The sequence below is a fragment of the Conger conger genome, chromosome 14 (assembly GCF_963514075.1).
Source record: "Conger conger chromosome 14, fConCon1.1, whole genome shotgun sequence".
In the NCBI taxonomy this organism is placed as follows: Eukaryota; Metazoa; Chordata; class Actinopteri; order Anguilliformes; family Congridae; genus Conger; species Conger conger.
In genome coordinates this window covers 40,467,009-40,494,870 of record NC_083773.1, presented here as the reverse complement: position 1 = coordinate 40,494,870, position 27,862 = coordinate 40,467,009, and the positions used below count along the sequence as shown (strand labels likewise).

Genomic DNA, 27,862 nt, shown 5'->3' with positions numbered 1-27,862 from the left:
GGCCCACCTGCCGGACGACAGGAGGGAAGATGGGCAGAGAGAGTGGAGAGAGAGGGAGGGTGATGCCTGGAGAGGAGGAGCGAGAGGAGGAAGGAGAGGGGGAGGGAGAGGGAGGGGGGATGGCGCGGAGAGAGGGGAAGGGGAAGCGAATATTGTGAGAGAAGATGTAGGGAGGGGGGACAGGGGACGGGGCAGGGGTGGGGGTGGTAGGGGCAGGGACAGGGACCAGGCCAGGGAGGGCACCCAGGAGGTGCGGAGGCTGGGCTTCAAGGCCCTGGAGGAGCTGGTGGGGAAAGAGCCCTCCGAAGTGGCCATCACGCTGTCCTCCAGCCCCGGCCTGCTGCTCCTCCTGGAGGAGAAGACCATGGGCCATGGCATGATCCAGCTGCTCTGCCAGGCCCTGGCCAAGGCTGTGGGCTCCAGAAGCGACCGGCGCATCGTCCAGCACCTCGCCGGCGTGGTGAAGGACTCGGGCTTCCTTCGCTCGATCCTCCCCCACTACATCGTGGGCATGATCACGGACCACGCCCGGGCCCGCCGCGCCCAGTACGCCCAACACCTGGGCAGCATCGTGGGCCTGCTCGGGGACATGCTCGCCATCTTCCCGGCCAGCTCCGTGCAGGTCACCTCCATGCTGGTGGCCCTCCTAGGGCCAGCCATCAACGGTCTCCGAGCCTCGGGGGAAGATATCTCCGACCAGGTGGAGCAGAACCTGGAGAAGATCCAGGGCTTGGTGAACCACCTTCAGGAGAAAGCCAGGGACGGGACCCTGAGGTCGGACAACTACACCTTCCTGGATCCCGAGCAGGATGCCCCGCCCGGGGAAGGCGACTTCCGCACCATGACCATCTACCCAACGCCCGAGGAGATCCACCAGGACCAGAAGCCCTTCCTACGGCCCAACATCACCTCCTGCAGCTACCCCAGCGGCCAGGTGTACCTGGACACCCACTTCCGTCTGCTGAGGGAGGACTTTGTGCGTCCGCTACGCGAGGGAATCCGTGAGCTTCTGCTCAGCTACCAGGAGGAGAGCCTGGGCCAGGTGCCGGTGAAGAGGAAGCGATTCGATGACATCAGGGTTTACTTCGACACCCGTCTGCTGGTGCCTCTGTGCACTCCGACAGGCACCGCGTACAAGGTCCAGTTTGACCCAAGCCCTTTGAAGGTCAGTTAACCCTGTAAGGTGAACGATCTTGCATGTGTGATTAGACTGTTAAGGAAATGATCATGCTGACTTCACAATCACTACTAGTAATTAAAAGCGATGGAGTTCTAGAATCTTTAAGAAAAACACCCTGCTGAAAAAAACTGCTTAAGCTAGGTTGTGAAACAGCTGGTAGCTGGTTGACCAGTTCAGACCAGCTTCATATTCAACATGGTTTCACCAACTCAAGCAAAACATCCAGTGAGCCACAGTTCTGCAGACAGACATGCCTTGTTAATGAGAGACGTCAGAGGAGAATGGCCCGACTGGTCAAAGCTGACAGGACGGTGACAGTAACACAAATAACCACACATTACAACAGTGGTACACAGAAGAGCATCTCTGAACACACAATCAAACCTCTTTAGATCCACTAGGCTACAGCATAAGGCTACAGCAGCAGAAGACCAATAAGTCCAAGAAAGTGTAATGAATACCTAATAAAGTCCGCACTGAGTGTATATCCTCCTCCTCCTGGGCGATGCATGGACGCCATTTTGAGCCAGTTGGAGTGGAAAGGGAGGAGAATATTAATGCTCCAGCTTCAGAGATAACAGTCAGTCAAGGCCATGTGCAATTTTCCAGATCGTTGCTTTGCAAGCAAACAGCCAGTCTCCTTGTACTTATTTGTTTTTCTTTATTAAATGTATTTGTTAAAATGTGTGCTGTTTTTTTCCACCCAAAAGTCTGGGACTTGACTTGTCACCAGCTGTGAAATCACAAACTAATAAATGCTTTTCACTTGTAATGCCTCTCAAAGCTGTAACTTGCCTTGCTACCTGCTTTGATTGATTCTGAATCGATAAGTGTAAAATGTATGCGTGTTCTTTTCTTGTTTCAGCATTTTTGCTCAGCCATGCTAAGCCTGTCATTCCCCAGAGCTCTTTCTCTACCAGCTGTGTCTGTAGGCAGCAGTTTCAAACCTGCAGTGTGTTGCCTATGGTGGAATTGAGAAGAGGGAGAGAGCCCTTTGCTAGATACTAAATACTGAAATAATGAATTTATAGTCATGGGGAAACTGCTCCAATTCAGGATCCTTTACTTTACTGACCATCAGAGTCACCTGAAGAGATTAAATCAACTGTAATCCTCAAAAGAATCTCCTAATGTGGCACTGTGTGACTCTAGGAGTGACTTGGAAATGTTCTTTGGTTAGGTGCTTTGAGACAGATTTAAGATGTGAATGTTTTTACAGAGCTCTTGTACAAAATAAAAGATTTGAGGGAAAACCGTAAGCAAAGGGCACAGTAAGCAAACTCATCTTAAAGTATCATAACCTGTGCTGAGTCTTTTCACCCGCTCAGCCGTTTCTCAAAAATACGTAAGCTTTGGCGTGACAAAAAATACACTGAAAATAAGAACATTTCATGAAAATAAGAACAAAAAAATCTAACCAGATCCAAATAAATTAATGACAGATTATAGGAGCGCCAAATTCTGCATTTAGTGCATATGGAAACAGGGGTTTTCATAATGTACAAACAAAATGGCCTTGCACTGTCTCTCAGAGAACATCCACAGACATTGTGTCAAACTTTGGCCTTTGGCCGTTCCTCACCTGCACTCTTCTGTTTTTTCGCTCCAGTTTGTGCGCTGGCAGAACTCCAAGCGGCTCCTGTACGGCTCCCTGGTCTGCCTGTCGCGGGACAACTTTGAGACCTTCCTGTTCGCCACGGTGTCGGACCGGGACCCGGCCGAGCTCCAGAAGGGCGAGGTCCAGCTCCGGTTCTGCCAGGACAGCCGTCCGGCGCTGGCCGCGGTCCGGGTGTCCGACTCCTTCCTCATGGTGGAGACCACGGCCTATTTCGAGGCCTACCGCCACGTTCTGGAGGGGCTGCAGGAACAGGAAGTGGAAGACTTGCCCTTCCAGAGGTACGACTCCCACAGGAATATCAAACGCCGCTATAGATTTGAGTTTCCACCTGTAAAGTTTTGTTTACTTATAAATACTTTTTATGATCACGGTAATTCCTTGAAAATTTTCCAAAATACCTACTTTTCACTTAGTATTTTGTAAACAAAATCAACATTTCTGCTTATTTACAATTTAAAAGAGTCCACAGCACTGGTTCTGGCTGATTGGCAACTTTATTGATTATAGTTGACAGGCCTGTCCTTTGTCACAAATGAATGATGAGATATTCTTATATAGACCTCTCCATAATTATGACCAAACATCAACCAATGGCAATTGTTTTTTTAGTTCAGTGAGAGTTCCATCATGACTGGTGCTGGCCTCTTGTTTTCATACCTGTTTGTATTTGTTGCAAATGACAAAATAAAATTGACTTTTGTATACTGTGTACAAGGAGGATAGCCTACTGTTGCACCTGGTCACTCAGACATTCCTTCCTCTTGCCTGGTGCATTGCATTAACTAATAGCTTTTTAAGGGTCACAATTGATCACTGAATGTATAATTATTCAGGTGATTGTGACTGTGTATTTAGATTGTAATGCAAGTAGAAATCCTTTTGGATTACATGCCCAATACAGTTTGCTGTCTCAAGCTGTGACGTACTGTAAATAAACCAGCGGAAACCAAAAACTGTGATCACCTTGAAATAGATAATAGTCAATAAGCAAAGACTTATAATTAGGAGTATTGTTTTATCATTATTTGAAGTGCAAGGTTATTTAAATGTGTAGTTATGAGCTGCCCGGTCTGATTTCATAGCTCATGTTGAAACTTACCTTGAAGGCTAATTTGTAAAACCATGTTGATGGATCGATGACACTTGACATAAGGAGAACAGATGATGAAATGTGTTAATATTCCTTTAATTAATGTGTAGGATGTTTTTTTTTTGTTTTTGTTCAGCCCAGCCACTGGGCTGGTGGTCTAGTATGGCTTTTTCCACACAAGAGCTGCTGCATATATATAATGTTCTTTATTCTAAATGGAAAATATGTTTAGATTTGTGTGTTAATTTAAGAGGAAGATAATTACATTGCAACCATGCTGTAATATTATTAGCTCTGTGAGGTAGCAGATAAATCATAGCCTGTACTCCTCTAAGTTGCTAATGAGCAATGTTCCTTTTTTTGTGAAGGGATAAACAAAGGTGCAGTCGCAACGGACCGAAACACAAGGATTCTTTGTGTTGTTTAAGCCAATGAGACAGTTCTTTTTAAGGAAATTAATGACAAATTGCTTCACAAAAATAATAATAAATAAAAATGTATGCTTTGGATCAAGGGCACAGTGGCAGGTCTTTGTAATTTATTTGAAGAGAAAGTAATGGTGCACAATTATAAAATTGTCACATCACAAACTTTCATCCCAGCTATAAAATATTCATATTCTAATATAAAAAAAACATGAATTCCTTAATTTTCTCTCTTTGTGAGTTATCAAAAGAAATGCAGATGGGAGTCTTTATTGTTTCAGCGTCAATGGATATATTTCAATACAACAGAGGAACTTGTAGGTATTCTCCCCTAGTGCAGATTAAAAAAACTCTGACTGCAGACTCACTCAGTCTCTTTAGCCCTGTGCTCCTGCCCTCTGTGTTCGGGGTTAACAGTTTGAGATGAGGTATTGGATCATTTCATTTTCACACACACAACCTTGCAAGGCGTAATTTTGGAGCTAGCTTTTTAGGAGTCATATGAGTCAGAGCTGGAGTCCGCATTAGAAAGTGGCTCCGGCAGTGTGCTGACTCATTACTGATCTCCAGAACCGTTCCGCTTCTACGTTAGGGCCTTGCGATGCCATAGGTGACCTGGCCTAATTCAGGTCCCTTGGTTGGTCGAAAGGGCATCTCTGCAGAACTTTTCAAGTATTTGAATCGATTACTTATTTGACCTTGGTCTGCACCTCTGTAAATGTTATGATTCCTCTGTGTTATCCAAGGTACATAGTGGAGTGCAAGACGGATGTGGCCCCTCCTGCCTACCTCATTGTTGAGGATATATACGACTTGGCGCCCATAGCAACCCCTGAGTTTAAGGGTGAGCTCCGGCACTTCAGTGTCCGAGACCCCCTCGCCTGGCCCCCCAAGGAATACCTGGGCTTGGACGAGTCACAGATGAGGGCCCTCAAATTAGCGCTCACCAAGGAGTTCGCCATCATCCAGGGACCCCCCGGCACAGGTACCTAACGCTGTCCTCCGAATTATGTGCTTTCCCTGTTGCTTGAAAATTGAGCTGGCCAAGCTGATCATGAAGCTAGTCTAGCTGGTTATGAGCTGGTCAACCAGCTAGTGCTGGTAGCTTGTCTGAGCTGATCGCTGGTCATCCAGCTACCAACTGTTTCAAAACATAGCTTGAGATGGTCAAACATTGTCAGGCTGGGAGCTGGTCTGAACTGGTCAACCAGCTAAACCATGTCGAGCTGGAAGTTGGTCTGAACTGGTCAACCAGCTAGCAGCTGTTTCAAAATCTAGCTTGAGCTGTTTTTATTTTCAGTTGGGTTATAAGGCAAACGCCGCCAAACTAATGCTAATTCGTTTGATTACTTATCTGTCTGTGATTAATGCGCCGTTACACCTGTCGTGGAGTGACACCTGTATCTGTAATTAATACTCTTTCACTAATTTATTACCACTTTGTCAACGTCTTTGTCTGTTAATAGGGTATTAGTTCTCTGTCTTTTCCTAAGGTATTACCTCCATTATAGGTTTACTAGTGCTTCTCTATCTGTAATTAATGTGCTTGTTCTCCTCTGTCTGAAGCAGACCTCTGTGAAATATATAATTGTTTTGGATTAAAATACTTTTCTGTGCTCGATTGATCTTTCCTGGTGGAATTTAGCCAACCAAGAGGACCGCTGAGATCAGTCATGACAATGAGATCTGGTTAATTTTAATTAGATTGTGTATCTTTTGCTGTTTTTCTGTATTCCAATATGGTAAATAGGGGTTTTCAGAATTGCACGCATTTTATGACTTTGCTTACATGCAAATTTCACAAACAGTTATTTGTGACAATGAACGTATTACACAGTTCTAGCAATGTTTCTCTTTTTTAACTGGTTCATGTTTGAAATTACTTTCAAATGTTTCTTTTTCACTCTGGGGTCATCTATATGCATTCAAGGGTTGGTTTTAGTTATTTTGGTTATTTGTTAGCATAGTTAACTTGCATTAGTGATCTTGCATAAGCACTTGCTGGTATGGGAATGTTGGTAGCCAGGTTCGGCCCTGTTTCCCATGTAACTCAGGTGAATGTATGTAACACACTGTAATTTAATGAACATGTCGGTTTCTTACCTGGTAGGAAAGACTTACGTGGGGCTCAAGATTGCCCAGGCTCTTCTGACCAACTCTGAATTATGGCAGCAAGGTGATGCCAACTTGCCAGTGCTGGTCGTCTGTTACACCAATCACGCGCTGGACCAGTTCCTGGAAGGTAATGAATCTGGACGTGGGCTTTGAGCACCTTTACAGATCTACTTCCTGTTATGCTCCACCAATCATGGAGCATGTTATTAGTAATGAACAGAACAATGTAACCAGTGAATGGTGGATTCTTTCTTGCTATACTTCCTGGATTGCTTCATGATGTCACTGCAGTATAGCCTGAAGGTGTCCACCATTTGTTATTCTATTTGTTATTTCATCGTGATCAGTGGACAGCTCCTTCCAGATGTCCATGTTTTTCCTGTCCCCATAAATTAGCCCTGTTATGTTCATGGTAATTCCAGTCAGCCATGCACTGCAAAGAAAGTCTATCTTAACAAGTGACTTAAGTGCAAAATATTAGCTTTAAGTTACTGCTTGCTTGACAGGAGAAATTGTCTTACCCCATTGGCTTATCTTTAAATGAGTCAAATATATTTCACCTCATTGGCAGTATTTTTGTCTTATTTAACAAAAAAGTAATAGAAAAAAGATTTTATGTATTAAATATAAGGCTAAAATGATTCTCGCATTATGGGGACTTTTTTTTTGTTTTTTGCAGTGTAAGCTGTTTGACAGCAATACCTAATGCTGATTTCTGTTCCTGTTATGACTTTCATGCGGTATTATAACCCAGCTCATTATGACCCCATAATTATTTGGTCGCTTCAGTCCAAGGGATTTGGAACTTGGGAGCCACGGAAGTTTCTGGCGAAACCTGTCAAAATTGGGACATGAAAACACAGGTGTCCGTATATAAAATATCCCCCACACAGTTTTTTTGTGCAAAGGGCAAGCCAACGTGCTTGTACAGGCAAACAGTGGATTGGAAAACCAAGCGGTAAACAAAATGAGCAGAACAAATCAGCTGGAGGAGGAATAATTGCAGAACTGAGTGGGCAAGAGAGAAATAACAACAGCCCCCCTGATTTTGACAATAGAAATGGCAACAACGAACACTAATACAGATCTGCTTTATCTGTAAGTACCCATGGGCCAATGGGTGTCAGTATGCTGCTTACCCACTTACCCAGAAGTGTGTTAGAAGCGCTAAGCTGCATACTCAGAAGAGCTGGTCTAATCACTGGTCGTACTACCGGCCTACAGTTCTGTGCTTTCTGAACATACTGTTTTATGCTTGCAGTGTGTTCATACTAGAAAACGTAATGTTCTGAAACCGCTTGATATTGTCTGACCGTTGTCTGAACTTAGCTGAACTTGCTATCATATTTAACTGAGACAAGGTGTCATCTGCTACACACAAGGGACTATTGTACGACAGTATCATGTTTTGCATGTCTGGAGCTGTTCTGCATAGTTGTTTCTGCTGAGAGACCTGTTTTTTGTTAACTGTGGCTACGGCCAGAAAACTGAACATTTCATTGCAGTTATAATTAGATTAATAGATAATGACATTATATTTTCAATATAGTCATTCACATGAGGTATTCATTCAACCCATTTCTTTGTGCTTTTATTTAAATTTGATAAGTGTATTATGAATTCACTGTCCTCTAATGAAAATAGTGATAAACGTGAGGTTGCATACACATTTCAGTCTCACAAATAGATACTTAAAACTGTATTTAATAACATTACCTGCACTAGAGGTGTTGTCTGGGACCTGGATGAAATGGTTACATTTCATGACAAAGCTGTTGTTGAATTGACTTTGAAGTGGAATTTCCAGAAGGTTAACTCAGATAACCACTCTGTACAATTGTGGTGAGCAGAAAAGCACCTCAGCATGCACAACACGTCAAACCTTGAGGCGGATGGGCTACAACAGCAGAAGACCACGTCGGGTTCCACTTCTGTCACCCAGGAACAGAAAGCTGAGGAAGCAGTGGGCACAGGCTCACTAAAACTGGACAGTTGAAGACTGGAAAAACCTGGCCAGGACTGATGAATCTCGATTTCTGCTGAGGCATACAGATGGTACGGCAGCATTTGGCACCAGCAGCATGAATCCATGGACCCAACCTGCCTTCCAGGCTGGTGGCGGTGGTGTAATGTGGGGAATGTTTTCTTGGCACACTTTGGGCTTGTTACTAGCAATCAATCATCGCTTGAATGCCACAGCCTATTTGAGTATTGTTACTGACCATGTGCATCCCTTCATGGCCACAATGTACCCATCTTCTAATGGCTACTTCCAGCATGATAATGGATCATGTCACAAAGCAAAAGTAGTAGTGGTTTCATGAACATGACAATGCGTTTAATGTTCTTCAGTGGCCTTCCCAGTCACCGGATCTGAGTCCAGTAGCACACCTTTGGGATGTGGTAGAATGGGAGATTCGCAGCGTGAATGTGCAGCTGGCAAATCTCCAGAAATTGTGTGATGCAATCATGTCAACATGGAACATAATCTCAAAGGAGCACTTGTAGAATCCATACCATGAGGAATTGAGGCTGTTTTGAGAGTATTAGTATAGTGTTCCTAATAAAGTGCTCAGTATTTGGGCTCAGTGAAGCAATATTAACAAGTAAAGAATGAGTACGTTGAGGAAGGGTATTACCTCACCCGGAGTAGATTTTCGGAAGATAAAACCATTTGCTTTCAAAAGACTGGTGCTGGTTATTGAGTGCACGGTTCTGCCTCGGACAGGTTCGTAACAGAATGAAAACGCCTCGCCGTGTATCCCATCGTGTTTAAATGAGATTAGGTGAAGATGAAATTGGGCTTTCAGTCCTTGCTTTTATCCAGGACATCCCTCCATGAAGCGCAATATCGATTTTGCACTCGGGGGTGAGGGACGGGAACGGGGATGGGCATATTTATATTTTACTGCGTATTCCGTTTATTATTGTTTTCGTCGTTATTGTTTTCTTCATCTTTTTATCTTATTTGCTGTGCTCTGTGTGTCCGGGGGAACAGGGATCCACAGCTTTCTGGAGGACGGGATTGTGCGGGTCGGGGGCCGCAGTAACAGCGAGGTCCTGAAGCGCTTCACCCTCCGGGAGCTGACCGGGGGTCCCAGCTTCCGCCGGGGCCTGCCCGCCCACCTGCGCCGCGCCCACTACGAGGTGACCCTCGCCCCCCTGCGCACCGCACAAACTTCCACTGCCCGAATCCCCAAATCTCTCATTCTCAACAAGTACTCGATCACACTGGGGCAGCCTGTAGCCTAGCCGCTAAGGCAGGGGTGTCTAACTCCAGTCCTGGAAGGCCGCAGTGTGTGCTGGTATTTCTGGTTTCCTTTCAATCAGCTGTCAATTAAAGGTTTGTGGATTATTTAGCCAATCGAAGACTTTACTACAGGTGCCAGGAACAACCCGAAAACCAGCAGACACTGCGGCCCTCCAGGACCGGTACATGTACTTGCACATGTATAGCCTATATTACATTACATGTTATTTAGCTTTTATCCAAAAGCGACTTACAGTTGATTAGACTAAGCAGGAGACAATCCCCCCTGGAGCAATGTTGGGTTAAGGGCGTTGACAGCTGTGCAAATCTTATCGTGGCTACACCAGGGATCGAGCCACCGACCAAGTCCAAGTCATGTACCTTAACCACATCACATTACATTACAGTTGAGGCATTTAGCAGACACTCTTACCCAGAGCGACGTACAATGAAGTGCAAATCGACCCCAGGGACAAGTGAGTTGAGTCCGAGGGTGATCACATAGATACAACTTAAACCATGCTACAGGCTGCTATGGTACTTGACTGGGGCCCAAAAGTCCCTGCACAGCTGTTGGGCCGTTGAGCAAGGCCCTTAACCACACATTGCTCCAGGTGCGACTTCTTTTTACAAAATAAAGCAAAAATATTGTCAATGAGCTAAGATAGTTTGACTCATTTCGAGCTTTGCCTGTGGGGTAAGAATGTTTCACTTGTTAAGCAAACGGCTCAAAACAAGCTAATATTTCGTACTTGAGAGAAAAAAAGTAGGATTTCAAGTCTCATTACAATCTATATATATTTTTTGCCGGGTTGAGACAAGGGTACAATTTACTGGGGGATAGGGGGTTACAACTGCCAAAGTATTACAAACATGACGAGAAATTTCATACATAAACAAAATATTGTAATACTGTACCCAAAATCAAAATCATAATGACTGCTATACTATTTTATTCTAACCAAGAGACAAAGCGCATCAGATTTTGGATTGTGGGTACGAACTCAATCATTTTCAAAACCTAACTTTTCAGAGAGAAATTAGTTGAGAATGATTACTTTCAATTAAATTTGTAGTCCAATTAATTGATATATAGAATGCATTTTTCTCTTTATTGTACAAAATAGCCTAGCTGATAGAGCTCCATCAATAATTGATATTTTGAATATTGCATTCTTTCTTAAGGATTTCCTTAAATATTGATTCTCTTAACACAAATTCTAGCTCATATTGTTCCTTGTTACCTAACAAACAACTAGTGAAAGGTTTAAGTTCCCTCTGAGCCCCAGAAACACAGCCGGCCCATTCTCCCTGGTGAAAGGTTTAAGTTCCCTCTGAGCCCCGGAAACACAGCCGGCCCATTCTCCCTGGTGAAAGGTTTAAGTTCCCTCTGAGCCCCGGAAACACAGCCCGGCCCATTCTCCCTGGTGAAAGGTTTAAGTTCCCTCTGAGCCCCAGAAACACAGCCGGCCCATTCTCCCTGGTGAAAGGTTTAAGTTCCCTCTGAGCCCCGGAAACACAGCCGGCCCATTCTCCCTGGTGAAAGGTTTAAGTTCCCTCTGAGCCCCGGAAACACAGCCCGGCCCATTCTCCCTGGTGTAGGGAAGCAGGTCCCCACCCCCTTGGCCGCGAGGGCGCGGTTTTCCCGTCTCGGAATTCCGTCTCGGATGCTCACAGCGGCACTCTGAAACAGCGAGCCGTCGGCGTATAAAAAGACTCGGAGCAGGTGGTCGGTGTGGGAGCGAGAAGGCGACGTGAGAATCTGTGTCAATAACAGATGGAGACGCTTTCTGGCTATTAATATTTGTAGTTCTGAATGGCTGTGAACAGCTCGCAGGCGCAGGAAATCGCTCATTTGCGTCTGCGACTGTCGAGAAAAATGTAAGTTAAAAGGAGCAGTAAGTAATGAAGAACTGAGCGCAGTGTTGTGCCCTGCGGATCAGAATAAAATTCCCAGTGTGAAATCGGCTCTGTGGTGTGAGTCCAACAGGGACCACATGCGCTCGTAGAGTTATGAGTTACTCTCAGAGTTTAGAGTCTGTTCTGCACTGAAGATTTTACTGTATACATCAGCACGGAGCTGACGGTGAAATTGGCCCAGTTACAGTGAGTTAATCACAGTGTTGATCGCTGCACTGTGTTGTGTCATAGATTAGCACAGAGTTGGGACACAGTTAAAGTGAGAGTTGGGACACAGTTAAAGTGAGCTAAAGTGAGTTAAAGTGTTAATGGCAGTGTTAATGACAGTGTTAATGGCCGCACTGTGTGTTGTGTTGTGCAGATTAGCACAGAGTTGAGCGCAGTGTTAATGGCAGTGTTAATGGCAGTGTTAAAGACAGTGTTAATGGCAGTGTTAAAGACAGTGTTAATGGCAGTGTTAATGACAGTGTTAATGGCAGTGTTAATGACAGTGTTAATGACAGTGTTAATGGCAGTGTTAATGACAGTGTTAATGACAGTGTTAATGGCAGTGTTAATGACAGTGTTAATGGTAGTGTTAATGACAGTGTTAATGGCAGTGTTAATGACAGTGTTAATGGCAGTGTTAATGGCAGTGTTAATGGCAGTGTTAATGACAGTGTTAATGGCAGTGTAATGGCAGTGTTAATGACAGTGTTAATGGTAGTGTTAATTGTAGTGTTAATGGCTGTGTTAATGGCAGTGTTAATGACAGTGTTAATGGCAGTGTTAATGACAGTGTAATGGCAGTGTTAATGGTAGTGTTAATGGCTGTGTTAATGGCAGTGTTAATGGCCGCGCTGTGTGTTGTGTTGTATAGATCAGCACGGAGCTGGGGCAGGCGGAGCAGAAGATGGTGCAGCAGGCCAGTCAGCTGGAGTGCAGTCTGAGGGGAGTGCTGCACGAGCAGTACCTGGAGCTCTTCATCTCCGAGAGGCACTGGGACAGCCTGCGTCTGCAGCCCGTAAGCCCCAACACTTACCCCACCCCTTACCCCACCCCTTACCCCAACGCTTACCCCACCCCTTACCCCAACACTTACCCCACCCCTTACCCCAACGCTTACCCCACCCCTTACCCCAACGCTTACCCCACCCCTTACCCCACCCCTTACCCCAACACTTACCCCACCCCTTACCCCAACACTTACCCCACCCCTTACCCCAACGCATACCCCACTCCTTACCCCAACACTTACCCCACCCCTTACCCCACCCCTTACCCCAACACTTACCCCACCCCTTACCCCAACGCTTACCCCACCCCTTACCCCAACACTTACCCCACCCCTTACCCCAACGCTTACCCCACCCCTTACCCCAACGCTTACCCCACCCCTTACCCCACCCCTTACCCCAACACTTACCCCAACACTTACCCCACCCCTTACCCCAACGCATACCCCACTCCTTACCCCAACACTTACCCCACCCCTTACCCCACCCCTTACCCCACCCCTTACCCCAACACTTACCCCACCCCTTACCCCAACACTTACCCCACCCCTTACCCCACTCCTTACCCCACCCCTTACCCCAACACTTACCCCAACGCTTACCCCACCCATTACCCCAACACTTACCCCACCCCTTACCCCAACACTTACCCCACCCCTTACCCCAACACTTACCCCACCCCTTACCCCAACACTTACCCCACCCCTTACCCCAACACTTACCCCACCCCTTACCCCAACGCTTACCCCACCCATTACCACACCCCTTACCACACCCCCTCGCTGGGACAGCCTGTAAGCCCCGCCCCTTAGCCCACCCCTTTACTCGAACAGCTTGAGCAAGCAGCCCATAAGCCCTGCCCTGCTCCCACCACAGGGAGAGAGCCCATAAGCCCCTCCCACCTCCTGCCTCATTGAGCAGCCCAGTCCTCCTGTCCCCCATTTCTATTTCTGAACTGCTGCAGTAAGCACACTGTAATCTTCAGCTACCTGCACCACAGTCCATTCCTGCTGACAGCCTCCTTGGATCAGAAAATCAGAAAATCAGGATATACATGACAGTCTCCCAATGCCCACACAATTACATCAGCCCATTTCACAGTATATTTAGCATATTTGTGGAGGATTGTGTATGAAGCCCCATTAGACTGAAGCTCTGCGGGGGCAGGCCGAGCCGCTCTAGCCCTGCTGAGCGTGCAGTCTCCTGAGGCCAGTGTCCTTGTGTCGGCTCAGATGTGGGACGGGTGGGAGTGCTACGGAACGAAGCAGTCCCTGATCCTGGAGTGGCTGGGCCTGGGCTCCTCTGAGTTCCAGCAGAGAGAACGGCACCCTAACGCTGAGAATGCTGGTGAGAGTCCACACTGACTCAACACTGACTCGACACTGCCTCAACACTGATTCAACACTGCCTCAACACTGCCTCGACACTGCCTCAACACTGACTCGACACTGCCTCAACACTGCCTCGACACTGCCTCGACACTGCCTCAACACTGACTCGACACTGCCTCGACACTGCCTCCCCACTGACTCCACACTGACTTCACCCTGACTCACACTAATTCCTCACTGACGCTACGCTCTTTTACACTGACTCTGACTCCATACTACACTACACTAAGCTACACTAACCTTACACTAAATCTATTATGAATCTATACTGATTTCACACTGACTCCGTACTGAACCTACGCTGACCTTCCACTAATTTTGCTCAACCCTGTTCCTATGTTCTTTTTATACTGACTCTGAATGGATACTGGATGGACACTGACTTGACACTGACTCAACACTGATTCCACACGAATGCCTCACTGACGCTACGCTCTTTTCCACTGACTCTGTACTGAATCTACAATGTAGATTATTTTGAGGGACTAGGCCATTGAAATGCCTACATTATGCATAACCTGTCTATTGATATCACAACAGCAAATATTCGATGTAGAGCATAACTTCTAGTTCCAGAGGAGGAAGAGGAAGACCCAGATCAGGAGGAAGAAGATGAACTGGTGGAGGTGGAAGAAGAGGCAGAGCTGATCCAGGCGGAGCGCATCATTGAAGAGGCGGAGTTTCCGGGCATGGGTGGGAAGAAGAAGAAGAGTAAAACGGAAATGGCGGTGAAAGTGCTGGAAGGAATGATGTTAGCGCTGAGCCTGAACCGCACCGAGAGAGACCCTGTGATGAGCACGGACGGCTGGCAGGTACTGCACTCACACCCTAACCCCCTGCTAACACCCGGTAACATCCTCTTAACACCCCTCTAACACTGTGCTAACTCCATGCTATCAACTCACTAACACCCGCTAAACCCCCACTAACACACTGCTAACACGCCTCCAACACCCTGCAAACATCCTGGTAATACCCCTCTAACATGGTGCTAGCCCACCCGCTGACACCTCGCTAACACCCTGCTAACACCCCTGTAATATTTGCTAACCACCTGCTAAAATGCCCCTAACATCCTGCTAACACCCCGCTAACATCCGGCTAACACTCTGCTAACAATCTGCTGACATCCTGCTAACAATCTGTTAACAACCAGCTACCGCCCCATTAACAATCTGGTAACACCTTGCTAACACTCCACTTACACCACTGGTAGTGTACACTGGTGGTGAGGAGACGCTTTTATTATTGGCACCCCTGGTTTAACACTTTTGAGCCCACTAACACCTCGCTAAAAATCAGCTAACACCCCCGCTAACAATCTGCCGACACCACGCTAACAATCTGGTAACATCTTGTTAACACCCCACTAACCCCACTGGTGGTGAGGAGTCGCTATTATTATTGGCACTCCTGGTTTAATACTTGGGAGCCAATAATAACAAAGATGACAACCACAAGTCTTTTCCGATAATCTGTGTTATCATTTTGACCATTCCTCCATGCAGAGCAGTTCAGGGTCGCTCATACCCTTGGGTTAGTGCTTACGGGCCCCGCTCTGTACCTGTGCAGATGCAGAAAGCGCAGAGGAAGAAGATGAAGCAGCGGATCCGCAGGGAGCTGGTGAAGAGCACGGCCATGAGCGATGAAGAGGAGGAAGCCCTGCACGACGTGTGGATCCTCCCACTGCAAGAGCGCTGGAGACTCTACCGGTACTCTCACATTACCTGGAGCGCTGGAGACACGACCAGGGCTTTACCCCTCAATACCTACACAATACTCCCACTATGAGAGCGCTGGAGACTCTACTAGTACTTTACCCCTCAATACTTACACAATACTCCCACTATGAGAGCACTGGAGATTCTACCAGTACTTTACCCCTCAATACTTACACAGTACTCCCACTATGAGAGCACTGGAGACTCTACCAGTACTTTACCCCTCAATACTTACACAATACTCCCCCTCGGCAAACGCTAACATTTCTTTGGCCGGCTCGAACTCAGCACTCAGCATGCATAGTGTTAGGCATTATCATTATCATGTAATGCTTAACACTATGCATTGGACATTAAAGCACAAAAAGAGAGTCAGCCCTCTCTCCCTTCTTATGTTCTGCTTTCCTCAGACAGGTAGAGAGCAGGGAGGGTCGCAGGTCGAGAAGGGATCGCGGCTTCAGTCCCGTGGCGGGGGATTGAACAGCAAGCCGCTCGAGGGCACTTGCATATGTGCCACACGTTCCTTCATCAAATCAAAATGTGTTCTGCGGATATAACGGAGAGCAGAGACGGCCAGGGACATAATTCAGGGGCTATCAGGCGATGGGAAGAAGACTTCTGATTAATTCTGCTGATTATACTTCAGTGATTCTATGAGTAATGTTCAATTGCCTGAACAATGTCTCGCACAAAGAACAGGATATAAATCTTTTTTTTTTCTGTAATGTGATTAGTAAGTGATGGTATTTACTCTGATCATTGTTATTGAGCGCCGTTGTTATAACATAACATAACATAAGATTAATTCAGCACAGCAATGCTCTCCTTTTTCTACCCCTAAAGTCTACCTACTGCTTAGTTTGCCTAAAAGCTAAATGTTATCTAGCACCATTTCAAGCCTGGTCTTGAAATCCCCCAGTGTTTCTGTTAGAAATACTTCCTAATGTTTGTGCGGAATTAATCCTTTGCCAGTTTCCATGAATGCCCCCTTGTTCTGGTAACCAAACTCACCTGAAGTACGAAGTTACAGCTGTGCACCGGCATCTCTCTTGTAGGGCGACCTGTAGCGTAGTGGTTAAGGCACATGACTGGGACCCACAAGGTCGGTGGTTCGATCCCCGGTGCAGCCACAATAACATCCGCAATGCCGTTGGGCCCTTGAGCAAGGCCCTTAACCCTGCTCCAGGGGAGGATTGTCCCCTGCTTAGTCTGATCAACTGTACGTCACTCTGGATAAGAGCGTCTGCCAAATGGCATTAGTGTAATGTAATGTCTCTCTGCAGACTGTGGCTTTGGCGGTACCAGACGGACATGCGGACGCGGGCGCTGCAGTCGGAGCAGGCCTACCAGGACGCGGCCGAGCGGCTCGGCGAGATTCGGCTGCGGCAGGACCTGTGCGTCCTGCGGGAGGCGCGCGTGATCGGCATGACGACCACGGGGGCCGCCAAATACCGACGGACCCTGCAAGAGATCGGGCCCCGCGTCATCATCGTCGAGGAGGCCGCCGAGGTCCTGGAGGCTCACACCATCACCACCCTGAGCCGCGCCTGCCAGCACCTCATCCTCATTGGAGACCACCAGCAGGTAGGGCCCGCCCACACACGTCACTATAGGCTGAGCCTGCCAGAACCTCATCCTCATTGGAGACCACCAGCAGGTAGGGCCCGCCCACACACGTCGCTATAGGCTGAGCCTGCCAGCACCTCATCCTCATTGGAGACCACCAGCAGGTAGGGCCCGCCCACACACGTCGCTATAGGCCGAGCCTGCCAACACCTCATCCTCATTGGAGACCACCAGCAGGTAGGGCCCGCCCACACACGTCGCTATAGGCCGAGCCTGCCAACACCTCATCCTCATTGGAGACCAATCCACCTTCAAGCGCAAACTGAAGACCCACCTCTTCAAGCAGCACCTCTCCCCATCCCTCCCTACCTCCCTGTGAACCTTAATTGTTGTCTTTGTGATTGGAGCCTGGAACTTGGTCAGAGAATGATTGGATCTACATTGACAAAAAAGTTTTATTTCATGAAGACTCATGAAGGACAGAGATGTCTGAAAAGCAAATAATTTTTTTTTTATCAATAAAAGTTTTGAAATCAATTGCACAGCAGGAGGCAAGTGTTGCGGAGTTATTGTTTTATTTGTTATTGGATTAACCAAACTTTTTTTTGGATTTGAATGAAGACCTAAACAAATGTTTCATTGGATAAACCTACAATTTCTGCTTCAATTTGTTCCATGGATATTTGGGCTTTCACTAAAATCTGAAAGAATTCAATTGATAAAGAAGTGTAGGTGTACAGTAGGTGTACCAAATTGAAGTAAAACATTTTTTAGTGTACTTAAAGACATGCTCACAATGGTCCGCGAAATACAAAGACTAGGCTGTGCGATATTTCCGGTGCTGCATTGTTTGCTTGCAGGCGTATTGTGTCTGAGAGGCTTCTTGGTGTTGTTCAGAAGAATTTATCAGTGAAAGCATTAGCCAGATAAAGTGAATTTTTTAGCATGATATGACATTGAGAGGGAGGAATGTCCCTCAAAGTAAGAAAGTTACAGTGTACAAATTGAACAACAAATGTCTCTACAGAAAACTGTGAAACTGTGTTGTCAAGTCACCTGTACCAGCTTTAGAAAGAATATCCTCTGAGGGAGATAATAATGATCAGTATCTCATCATCAATCTATTTATCCACCCAGAACACACCTTTACTTTTTTTGCTCTTAGCAGCGTGGCAGTAATTGAACCATTTTAAAACTTGAGTATCCCTTTCCCGCTATCAGAATAATATCCGCAGATGAAGCAGTGCGTCGCACCCGCACTGCTCTCTGACCTCCGCCATTGTGTGTCCTCAGCTGCGCCCCAGCGCCACCGTGTACGAGCTGGCTAAGAACTTCAACCTGGAGGTGTCCCTGTTCGAGAGGCTCGTCAAGCTCGATTTCCCCTTCGTCCGACTCAACTACCAGGTCAGTGCGCGTTGGCCAGCTTCTGCGACTCCAGTGAGGAACACTCCTCCCTCCCTTCGGCCCGCTTCACTCCTGGGCTCTGCTGAGCGATAATCCTTTCTGTCTGTCTCTTCCTCTCTCTCTTTCTCTCTCTGTGGTTTTCTTTTTCCTTCTTCTCCTTCTTTGTGTGTGTGTGTGTGGGGGGGGGGGGTGTTGGTGGGTTTGTAAACAGGGGGTTGAGGTAGGTTCAAAGGTAATTGTGGAAAGCTTTTGCGCTTCAATAAAGGAACATCAAAAGTAAGAAAAGCCTCCCTCCCTCCCTCTGTCCCTCAGCATCGAATGCGGCCTGAAATCGCCCGTCTTCTGACGCCGCACATCTACACCGAGCTGGAGAACCACCCGTCTGTGCTCGAGTACGAAAACATCAAGGTCAGCCAGAGCATGCACTCCTCCTTTCTGTGCTCCTTTTTTTGTATTGATTCAGGTATTTTTTTAATGTGAATTTTTTCTGGCAGACCGCACTTTGAAGGAGACATCATTCTGCTAACTCGAGCAGAACGCCGTGAAAAATCCATACAAGAAAAACACAAAAACATATAAAGGAAGCTAAGTCCTCCTGTCTCTTGTCTCTCCTCTTCCCTCCTAGGGGCTACTCACCAACCTGTTCTTTGTGGAGCACCAGTACCCTGAAGAGGAGATCCAAGATGGCCGGAGCCACCAGAACCGGCACGAGGCGATGTTCGTGGTGGCCCTCTGCAAGTACCTCCTGTGCCAAGACTACCAGCCCTCCCAGATCACCATCCTCACCACCTACACCGGTCAGCTGCACTGCCTGCGCAAGCTGCTCCCGGCCGCCGAGTTCGCCGGGGTGAAAGTGCACGTGGTGGACAAGTACCAAGGCGAGGAGAACGACATCATCCTGCTCTCCCTGGTCCGCAGCAACCCGGAGGGGCGGGTGGGCTTCCTCCAGATCGCCAACCGCGTGTGCGTGGCCTTATCCCGCGCCAAGAAGGGCCTGTACTGCGTGGGGAACCTGGCCATGTTCGGCAGGGTGCAGCTCTGGAGCGGCATCCTTCACACCCTGCGGGAGGGCGGGCAGGTGGGACCCGCCCTCACCCTGAGCTGCCAGAACCACCCAGGGACCCGCGCCCAGGTCGCCCGCGCCGAAGACTTCCGCCAGGCCCCCGAGGGCGGCTGCTCCCTGCCCTGCGAGTTCCGGCTGGACTGCGGGCACGTGTGCACCCGGGTCTGCCACCCCTACGACGCCGACCACAAGAAGTTCCAGTGCCGCAAGCCCTGCCCGAAGATCCTCTGCGAGCTGGGCCACCGCTGCCCGGACCTGTGCTACCACCAGTGCGACGACTGCCGCGTGCTGGTGGAGAAGGTCATCCCCGGGTGTCGGCACAAGCAGATGGTGCCCTGCCACCTGGACCCGCTGGACTTTGAGTGCCAGATGCCCTGCCAGAAGACGCTGAAGTGCGGCCACCCTTGCGCCAACTCCTGCGGGGAGGTGTGCACTGTCCGCTGCGCCGTGCCCGTCTCCAGGGAGCTGCGGTGCGGCCACCGCCAGGAGGACGCCTGCCACTACGGCCACTCCCCCGCCGGCGAGCCCCCCTGCCGGACCCCCTGCGGGGCCACCCTGGCCTGCGGGCATCCCTGCCCCGGCACCTGCGACGAATGCCACCAGGGCCGCTTCCACCGGCCGTGCAGGAAGGCCTGCGGGCGCATGCTGGTCTGCTCGCACCCGTGCGCCGAGCCCTGCACCGCCGAGTGCCCTCCCTGCCGTCAGCCGTGCCAGAACCGCTGCGTCCACAGCGTCTGCCGGAAGGCCTGCGGGCAGCCCTGCGCTCCCTGCGTGGAGCCCTGCGCCTGGCAGTGCCCGCACCTCCACTGCAGCCGGCTCTGCCACGAGCCCTGCGACCGGCCGCCCTGCAACCGCGCCTGCGGCAAGGCCCTGCCCTGCGGACACCCCTGCATCGGGCTCTGCGGCGAGCCCTGCCCCGACCGCTGCCGCGTCTGCCACCACGAGGAGGTCACCGAGATCTTCTTCGGCGAGGAGGAGGACCCCCAGGCCCTCTTCATCCAGCTCGAGGACTGCAGGCACATCTTCGAGTCGGCCGCCATGGACCGCTACATGGCCATGGGCGGCCAGGACGGCGAGCAGGAGGAGCAGGCGGCCATCCGGCTGAAGGAGTGCCCGCGCTGCCGCACCCCGGTCCGCCGGAACCTGCGCTACGGAGCCCACGTCAACCGCTGCCTGGCCGAGATCGAGGCCGTCAAGGCCAAGGTCAAGGGCTCGCCCGTCCAGATCGAGCTCCAGCGCATGCAGCTGCTGGAGCTGGTGAAGAGGAAGGCCGACCTCCGCCGGCACCTCCCCGCCGAGCTGGCGGAGCTCCGGGAGCAGCTGGAGCGCCGGGACCTCGCCCTCCGCGACCTGTGGGTGCTGGAGAACCGCGCCGCCTTCCTGGAGAGCTTGGGCCGGCAGATGGGCACCGTGGAGCGCATGTCCGAGGTGGACGGATGCAGATTCGCCCGGAGGGTGGGGGAGTGCCGCCGGTGGCTGGCCCACCCCCGGACCCGCTTCTCCGAGCAGCAGGCCTTGGACCTGCAGAACGAGACGCTCCGGCTGGCCTGCCTGGCACAGCTCAACATCCTTTGCAAGCAGGCCGTCCGCGGGGTCTCGGAGGCACGTGCCGAAATCGACGCCCTCAGGGCCCTGCTGGAGGGGACGGCCCCCTTCTCCCAGAGCGACGAGCAGGAGGCCAAGAGGGCGCTGAAGGAGCTGGTGAAAAAGTTGCCGTGCACAGGGCTGGGCATCACAGACAAGGAGCGCGTCATGATTGTGAAGGCCATCGGCCTAGCCAAGGGGCACTGGTACAAGTGCCCCAGTGGGCACGTCTACGCCATCGGGGACTGCGGAGGGGCCATGGAGAGGGGAACATGCCCAGAATGCAACGTAAGTATCGGCGGGATGAGCCATGCCCTGGAAAGTGGGAACGCGGTGGCGACAGAGATGGACGGCGCCCAGCACGCCGCCTGGTCCGAGGCTGCCAACCTCCTGAACTTTGACCCTGAGCAACTGCAGCTGTGAAACTCCTGAACTTTGACCTTGAGCAAATGCAGCTGTGAAACTCCTGAACTTTGACCTTGAGCAAATGCAGCTGTGAAACTCCTGAACTTTGAGCTTTGCCGGCTGTTTAAACGTCACAGCGAAATGTGTGTCTGTAAGTATCTGGACAGTGACAGCACTTTGAAGGGCTGTAATTCCTGCAGGGTTCACTTCTTACTGTCCAAATACTTATGGACTTCACTATAAGTCAGTAATAAGAACAAGAATAGTCTATTCAGCCCATACATGCTTATCTTTTGCATACAACATTTTCTTCCTGTGCTGATTTTAGTATATCTTCCCTCTTGTGGGATTCTTCTTATGAATTTGCCTCTAAAAGCAGTATATCTAGAGGGACTTCCAAAGCTTCCTGGGTATTTCACAGAAGCGGGTTCAGGTTAAGCACTGTTCTCCCAGCTACAATGGCACTGCCCGCCTATATTCTATAAAAGAGTTACAAGTTCTGTTCCTATCCATTACCCCACGGTGTTCCACGATATGTGTAGATTGAGAACCTCCACCATACAAAACAGGACATGGAATGTTTGCACAGTTTTAATATAAAAAAAACAATTTAGGAATACAAATGCACCAAGGCGGTGTTCCGTATTTCATTAAACTGATTGCCTCCCTTTTAGGATGCTTTCTAATGAATTGCAACAATATGTTAACTTTTGATGAAATAAACCCCAGGGTTTAACAGACAGTACTGACACACTGGAGACTTATTTTATGCTTTTATTTAATGTACTTGTGCCTTAAAAATCTTACTGGAATATAACTTGCAGTTATCATTGCTGAATCATTGGTGAATATTTAATTAGAATTTTAATTCAATGCAAGGTCCTATGCAGTAGCAGTAGTAGAAGATTTGAAGGGCTGTTTACATGTCAAAAGCAATGTAAGAAGACATGGAAAGGCTTTCCTTGCATGGAATGGCTTTCATTTGATCTACTTAACCTTAATACTTGAACCCATTTGAATTACTGATTATCCATTCACAGTGGCTGACAATAATGATGAAAGTTTCACCCATTTTCTGTAGATCATTCAAAATAGACAGACCTTGTGAATGTAAGGATGGCAAGAGAAGACTGCACTTTTCAAATTAAAACCTTTTATTTTCCTCTTACCTCTTGTGTGTAGTTCCTCTTTGCAAGCATGAGGTGGCAGCAGCATATTGTGGCTGCAATGAAACTAAAGTTGGACTGATATACAAGACCTCAAAAAAAAAGAAGGACAAACTAACACACGAATGAAGTTACCATGGATATATTTTTCAGATCAGCTGTGCAGAGATCTACATTAAATGTACAAAAATACTTTGTTTGTGCTTTTAATTTGGTTGCAGGTGCCTTGACTTACAAAAGGATGCATTTTAGGAGCACCTGTTTTACAATAGTCTGTTTTACAATAACCAGCAGAGTAAGATCAGAAAGCGCACTCTGTACCGAACACAGATGGCAGCGAATGTAGCACTGCCAGAACTCTCAACAGACAACGTGTTTTTTTGTCAGTGAAGCATAGTACTAATCAAAGTAACCGCGTTTCGTCTCCAAACCACAGAATTCAAGGATGGCTTGCAGTTCTACTGCAGGCACTTTGCAGCCGAGTGCGTCAGCTCCAATGATAAATGCAGCCCTGTCAAAGTCCAGAGCTGGAGTCCAAACTCTGCTCTCTGCGCACAAAAAAAAACCTGTTGTGTGATGATCGCTGGGAAAACAGACAAAATGTAAACGGATAACGTGCTGCCGGTACTAATGGTTTTGCGGTTTTTAGAGCGTTAATTTCATTTTTGCTGGGTGGTTGGGGGTGGTGCTACCAGATAAATCAGAAATGGTGAGATCGCAAGAAAGCACACTCCATCATCTGTCACCAGTGCCGCCCTCCCCCCCCCGCCTCTTTTCCACCACTAATACCGTGCAACCCTGAATAGAGGAGTGCTCTTGTTTTACTTGTAACAATAACGTCGTTTGTTTCGTTCAACGGCGGTGCACAGCTTCAAAAGCCAAAAAAGACAGACATTAAAGGCCAGAAACACTCTGTTCATCACCGTGGTTAATGTACAGGAGAGGATTAATTTAGCAACAGAGCTTCCAGAAATAGCTCCTTGATGAAAGATGGGCCTCTGCATCCACTGTGAAATATCAAAAACCACTTACTATTCAACAAAGCAAAAATATAAATGAGAGAACTGCTCGGCAAAGAAATACTGATGCAATTAACCAGACGGAGGTTACTAATATCAGGGAGAGCTAGCTCATGAGATATTAAACAAGAAACAAGTATCCTATGCAACTAAATTCAAAGAGGCCTACGACTTGCTGAAGTGCGCATTTCTGAAAGGGCCTCTGTGAGTGCAGAGCACATCCTTCTGTCGGAGAAATCAGATTTGGCGAACATTTTTCATCTCAATATCCAATTTCAGACGCGAATCCTACGGAATCTTACAGCATTAGCTACAAGCTGTTGCTGGAACCACAACTCGCTGTGTTAGCGAGGGTGACTCCCTGTCTTCTGCTGGCCTGTGGCGAACACTACTTTGTATTGGGATTTACAGATATAAAGGAAGATGTGGTAGATTTATCAGAAAGTAAATGCTGAAAAAGCAAAAAAAAAAAAGCAAATGAAAAATGTAGTGAAGGACAGAGCGATAGCTTTCGCTGCACTGATGTTGTGATGCTGTTGTTGCCCAGGGCATTTGCTTTACCCTCTCAGAGTGATGGCTGGCCTGACACACTGGCTCAGCAGGATTTTTATCTCAATCTGAAAAGCTCTTTACACATTCCATTTAAATTTTAAATAGAGCTTCCCTTACTGACACAGAGAATGTACATTTTCTTCTAAACGTACAGCTAGCATTGCAAATAGGCATGTGGTGCTTTATGTCAAGTGACCTTGGTGAGGCATACCAGGTGACATGCAAGTATGGAAGGTCAGTCTGCTTTGTACCACACACACACACACACACACACACACACACACACACAGTGAATGAAATATTAAAAACAACTCAACTGAGGTGTGAATATATATTCATCATAACATAATAGCTCAATGCATTATCACACTGTCACAGTACAGGTCAAAACATTACAACACCATATAATTATATGTGAATGTGTTATACAGTACTATATCATCTGCTTTTAAAAATCTTCATATACTCAAACTTTATATCTAACAGTAACCATGGCACCTAACAGATGACGTTTAGTATCTGCAATGAGCCTTTAAAATGGTTGTGACCTTTTTAAATTTCAATTTATTTCACACCTTTGTATGGTCTTAAAAATCTAAGAATATACCATGGTATTACATGTATTTAAAAACACAATTCTCCATTACCTTTCCACAAGGTAAAATGATTACATCTGTGCATCTGTAATGGCAGTGTACAGGCATCCTTTTGAACCCAAATTAAAACATTTCTCACAGTTATGGACATGCATTGTATGTCCTTTCAGTTCAGTTACCAACTGCCCAGATTATTATTGGTTTGAGCACATTGCTGTTTATTTAATTTCTTGAGTGTGACTGCGGGTGATTTCCTAGCTTAAAAGAAGGTCATTTTTCCAATATATCACCGGAATATTATTAACATGACCAACCTCCAATCTACATATTCAGAAACTGTTGATATTAATCATTCCAGATGGTGACCTTGAGTGACAGGTAATGTCGTCGCAGGCAGCAGTGTTATGGGAATGCATTTTGTATCAATGATATTTTCGGGGGTGGTTCAAGAACCAACATTTGGAAAATGTAATGACTGTGTGTAAACGAGGAGACCAACATACTGTGTCCATTTAAGGATTTACATCACTAACCAGGGTATAGCAAAAGAGGAGGGGTGGGAGAGATGCTTTAGGCACACTGGTTCTTAGATGTGATAACTGCTCAGCTACTGGTCAAAGGAAAACAGCAAAATAATAACTCAGCTGTAAAATCGAGCTTGAAAATTGAGCTGGTCAACCAGCATGGTCAAGCTGGTCATAAAGCTGCTCTCACTGGGCGACCAGCTAGTGCTGTCTGAGCTATGTTTCAAAACATGGCTTGAGCTGGTCAAACCATGTCCAGCTGGGTGGTCTGAACTGGTCAACCAGCTAAACCACGTCAAGCTGGGAGCTGGTCTGAACTAGTCAACCAGCTAAACCACGTCAAGCTGGGAGCTGGTCTGAACTGGTCAACCAGCTAAACCACGTCAAGCTGGGAGCTGGTCTGAACTGGTCAAGCAGCTAAACCACGTCAAGCTGGGAGCTGGTCTGAACTGGTCAACCAGCTAAACCACGTCAAGCTGGGAGCTGGTCTGAAAGAAAATGGAAGGTCTGGAAGGTCTGTCTGCCTCTGTAAATGTCTATAAACCGAAACCATTCCTTTCAAACAAATACATATTTTTTTAAACGATATATAAGCAATATGATATCCTCCATTCTCTCCCATGTGATACTCTTAAACTAGTTGTGTTGTTAGAGGGCTTCCCTAACCTTGTGTGTTTTTCATTGAATTGTCTCTCTGAAATTGTAACCATGGACCAACCAATCGTCTGCTCTACATGAGTGGCAGAGGAAATCTGAGCCAATAACTCTGTCCTAATTGGCCCAAGACATTTTCATTTAAAATACCCTCGGCCAGGATGTGAATTTGTGTTAGAGCCGGAATTTAGTATTCATTTCATTTTCTTTCATTTGCTATAAAAAACACCGATTCCATTAGCAGAAGTGTGACCCTGGCTTGATGGACAGAGCAGGAATATTGACTGCCAAAGGGACATATTCTTTAGCCCGTTACTGTACCAAGACACCTCACGTCAAGTGACTCATACATACTAATGGGGATTTTATCAAGAATTACCTAAAACAAAAACATTTCTTTCCTGACTTACCTTTACAAATGAGAGTGTGACATAAGAAATTGGCATGCACTTAAATACCCACAATGAAATGAAAAGGAGAAAACGCGTGCAGAGACCAACTGGGAAAATGATGGAAAAAATATATTTTCCTTCACTGTGAAAGTACATGGTTGCGTCTAGAGATAAGTTTGAGATATGTTTTATGTCAGCGGAACAGAAAGAAAATGAATAGCATGTGTTTCCAAGCAAACCAGATTATACTGACAAAAGAGAACCCCCCTGGGCTGTTGAAGCAACTGAAAACCCAGCTTTGAATAAGTAATTTCACTTCAGACCTATTCAAAAAGATATCTACTGTAAGCTTTTATGTAGGACATTCCTATATAATCCTATGTAATCCTTATCCACAATCCTTATGATTGTGATTATGATTATGATTATGCTTATTATTATTATTATTATTATTATTATTATTATTATTATTCATGTTGTTCCCAACCCCAATGATAATGAACCAAGGTCAAAATCAATCAAATATCCCTCTCCCAGTCTCCCTCCTTCTCCAGTACAATTTACTTGTGGGTTGTACATTTCCGGAGGCGTTGAGGAGGGAGGTGGGGTGTTGAGGCAGTCCAGACCATGCCCATACAATCCTGGTACTGTTTTCAACACACAATTTATGTCTGTCTTGAAATGTGCATTATTATAGTTATTTACATTTCTTTGAATAGATATTTGGTGGATACATACATCCATTTGTCTGCCTAGACCTCTTTTGAAGGAGATATATTTTTTGGTGCAGAAACCTGTACTATTGTATTTGTTGCTGGAGGGACAGGAATATATGCAGCGATTGGTTGTTGCTGGAGGGACAGAATCATCAGCAGTGATTGGTTGTTGCTGGGGCGACTGGAACATACACAGTAATTGGTTGTTGGTGGAGGGACTAGATCATAAACACTGATTGGTTGTTGCTGGGGCGACAGGAACATACGCAGTGATTGGTTGTTGCTGGAGGGACTGGATCATAAACAGTGATTGGTTGTTGCTGAGGCGACAGGAACATAAGCAGTGATTGGTTGTTGCTGGGGCGACAGGATCATATGCAGTGATTGGTTGTTGCTGGGATCACAGGATCATATGCAGTGATTGATTGTTACTGGAGTGACAGGAACATACGCAGTGATTGGTTGTTGCTGGAGGGACTAGATCATAAACAGTGATTGGTTGTTGCTGAGGCGACA

The 27,862-nt window shown here is 47.3% G+C and overlaps 1 protein-coding gene across 1 annotated transcript; it reads left to right on the top strand.

Annotated features, from left to right (window-relative positions):
* Positions 1-29: 29 nt before the first annotated feature.
* Positions 30-22,895, top strand: znfx1 (zinc finger, NFX1-type containing 1). The gene is made up of 14 exons (XM_061218801.1): positions 30-42; positions 165-1,165; positions 2,790-3,076; positions 5,060-5,298; positions 6,424-6,555; positions 9,427-9,575; positions 12,458-12,601; positions 13,826-13,940; positions 14,555-14,796; positions 15,557-15,696; positions 16,989-17,289; positions 18,565-18,675; positions 18,988-19,083; positions 19,301-22,895. Exons 1-14 carry the CDS (start codon positions 30-32, stop codon positions 21,743-21,745), a joined length of 5,415 nt encoding a protein of 1,804 aa, XP_061074785.1. The 3' UTR covers positions 21,746-22,895.
* The last annotated feature ends 4,967 nt before the right edge of the window (positions 22,896-27,862 follow it).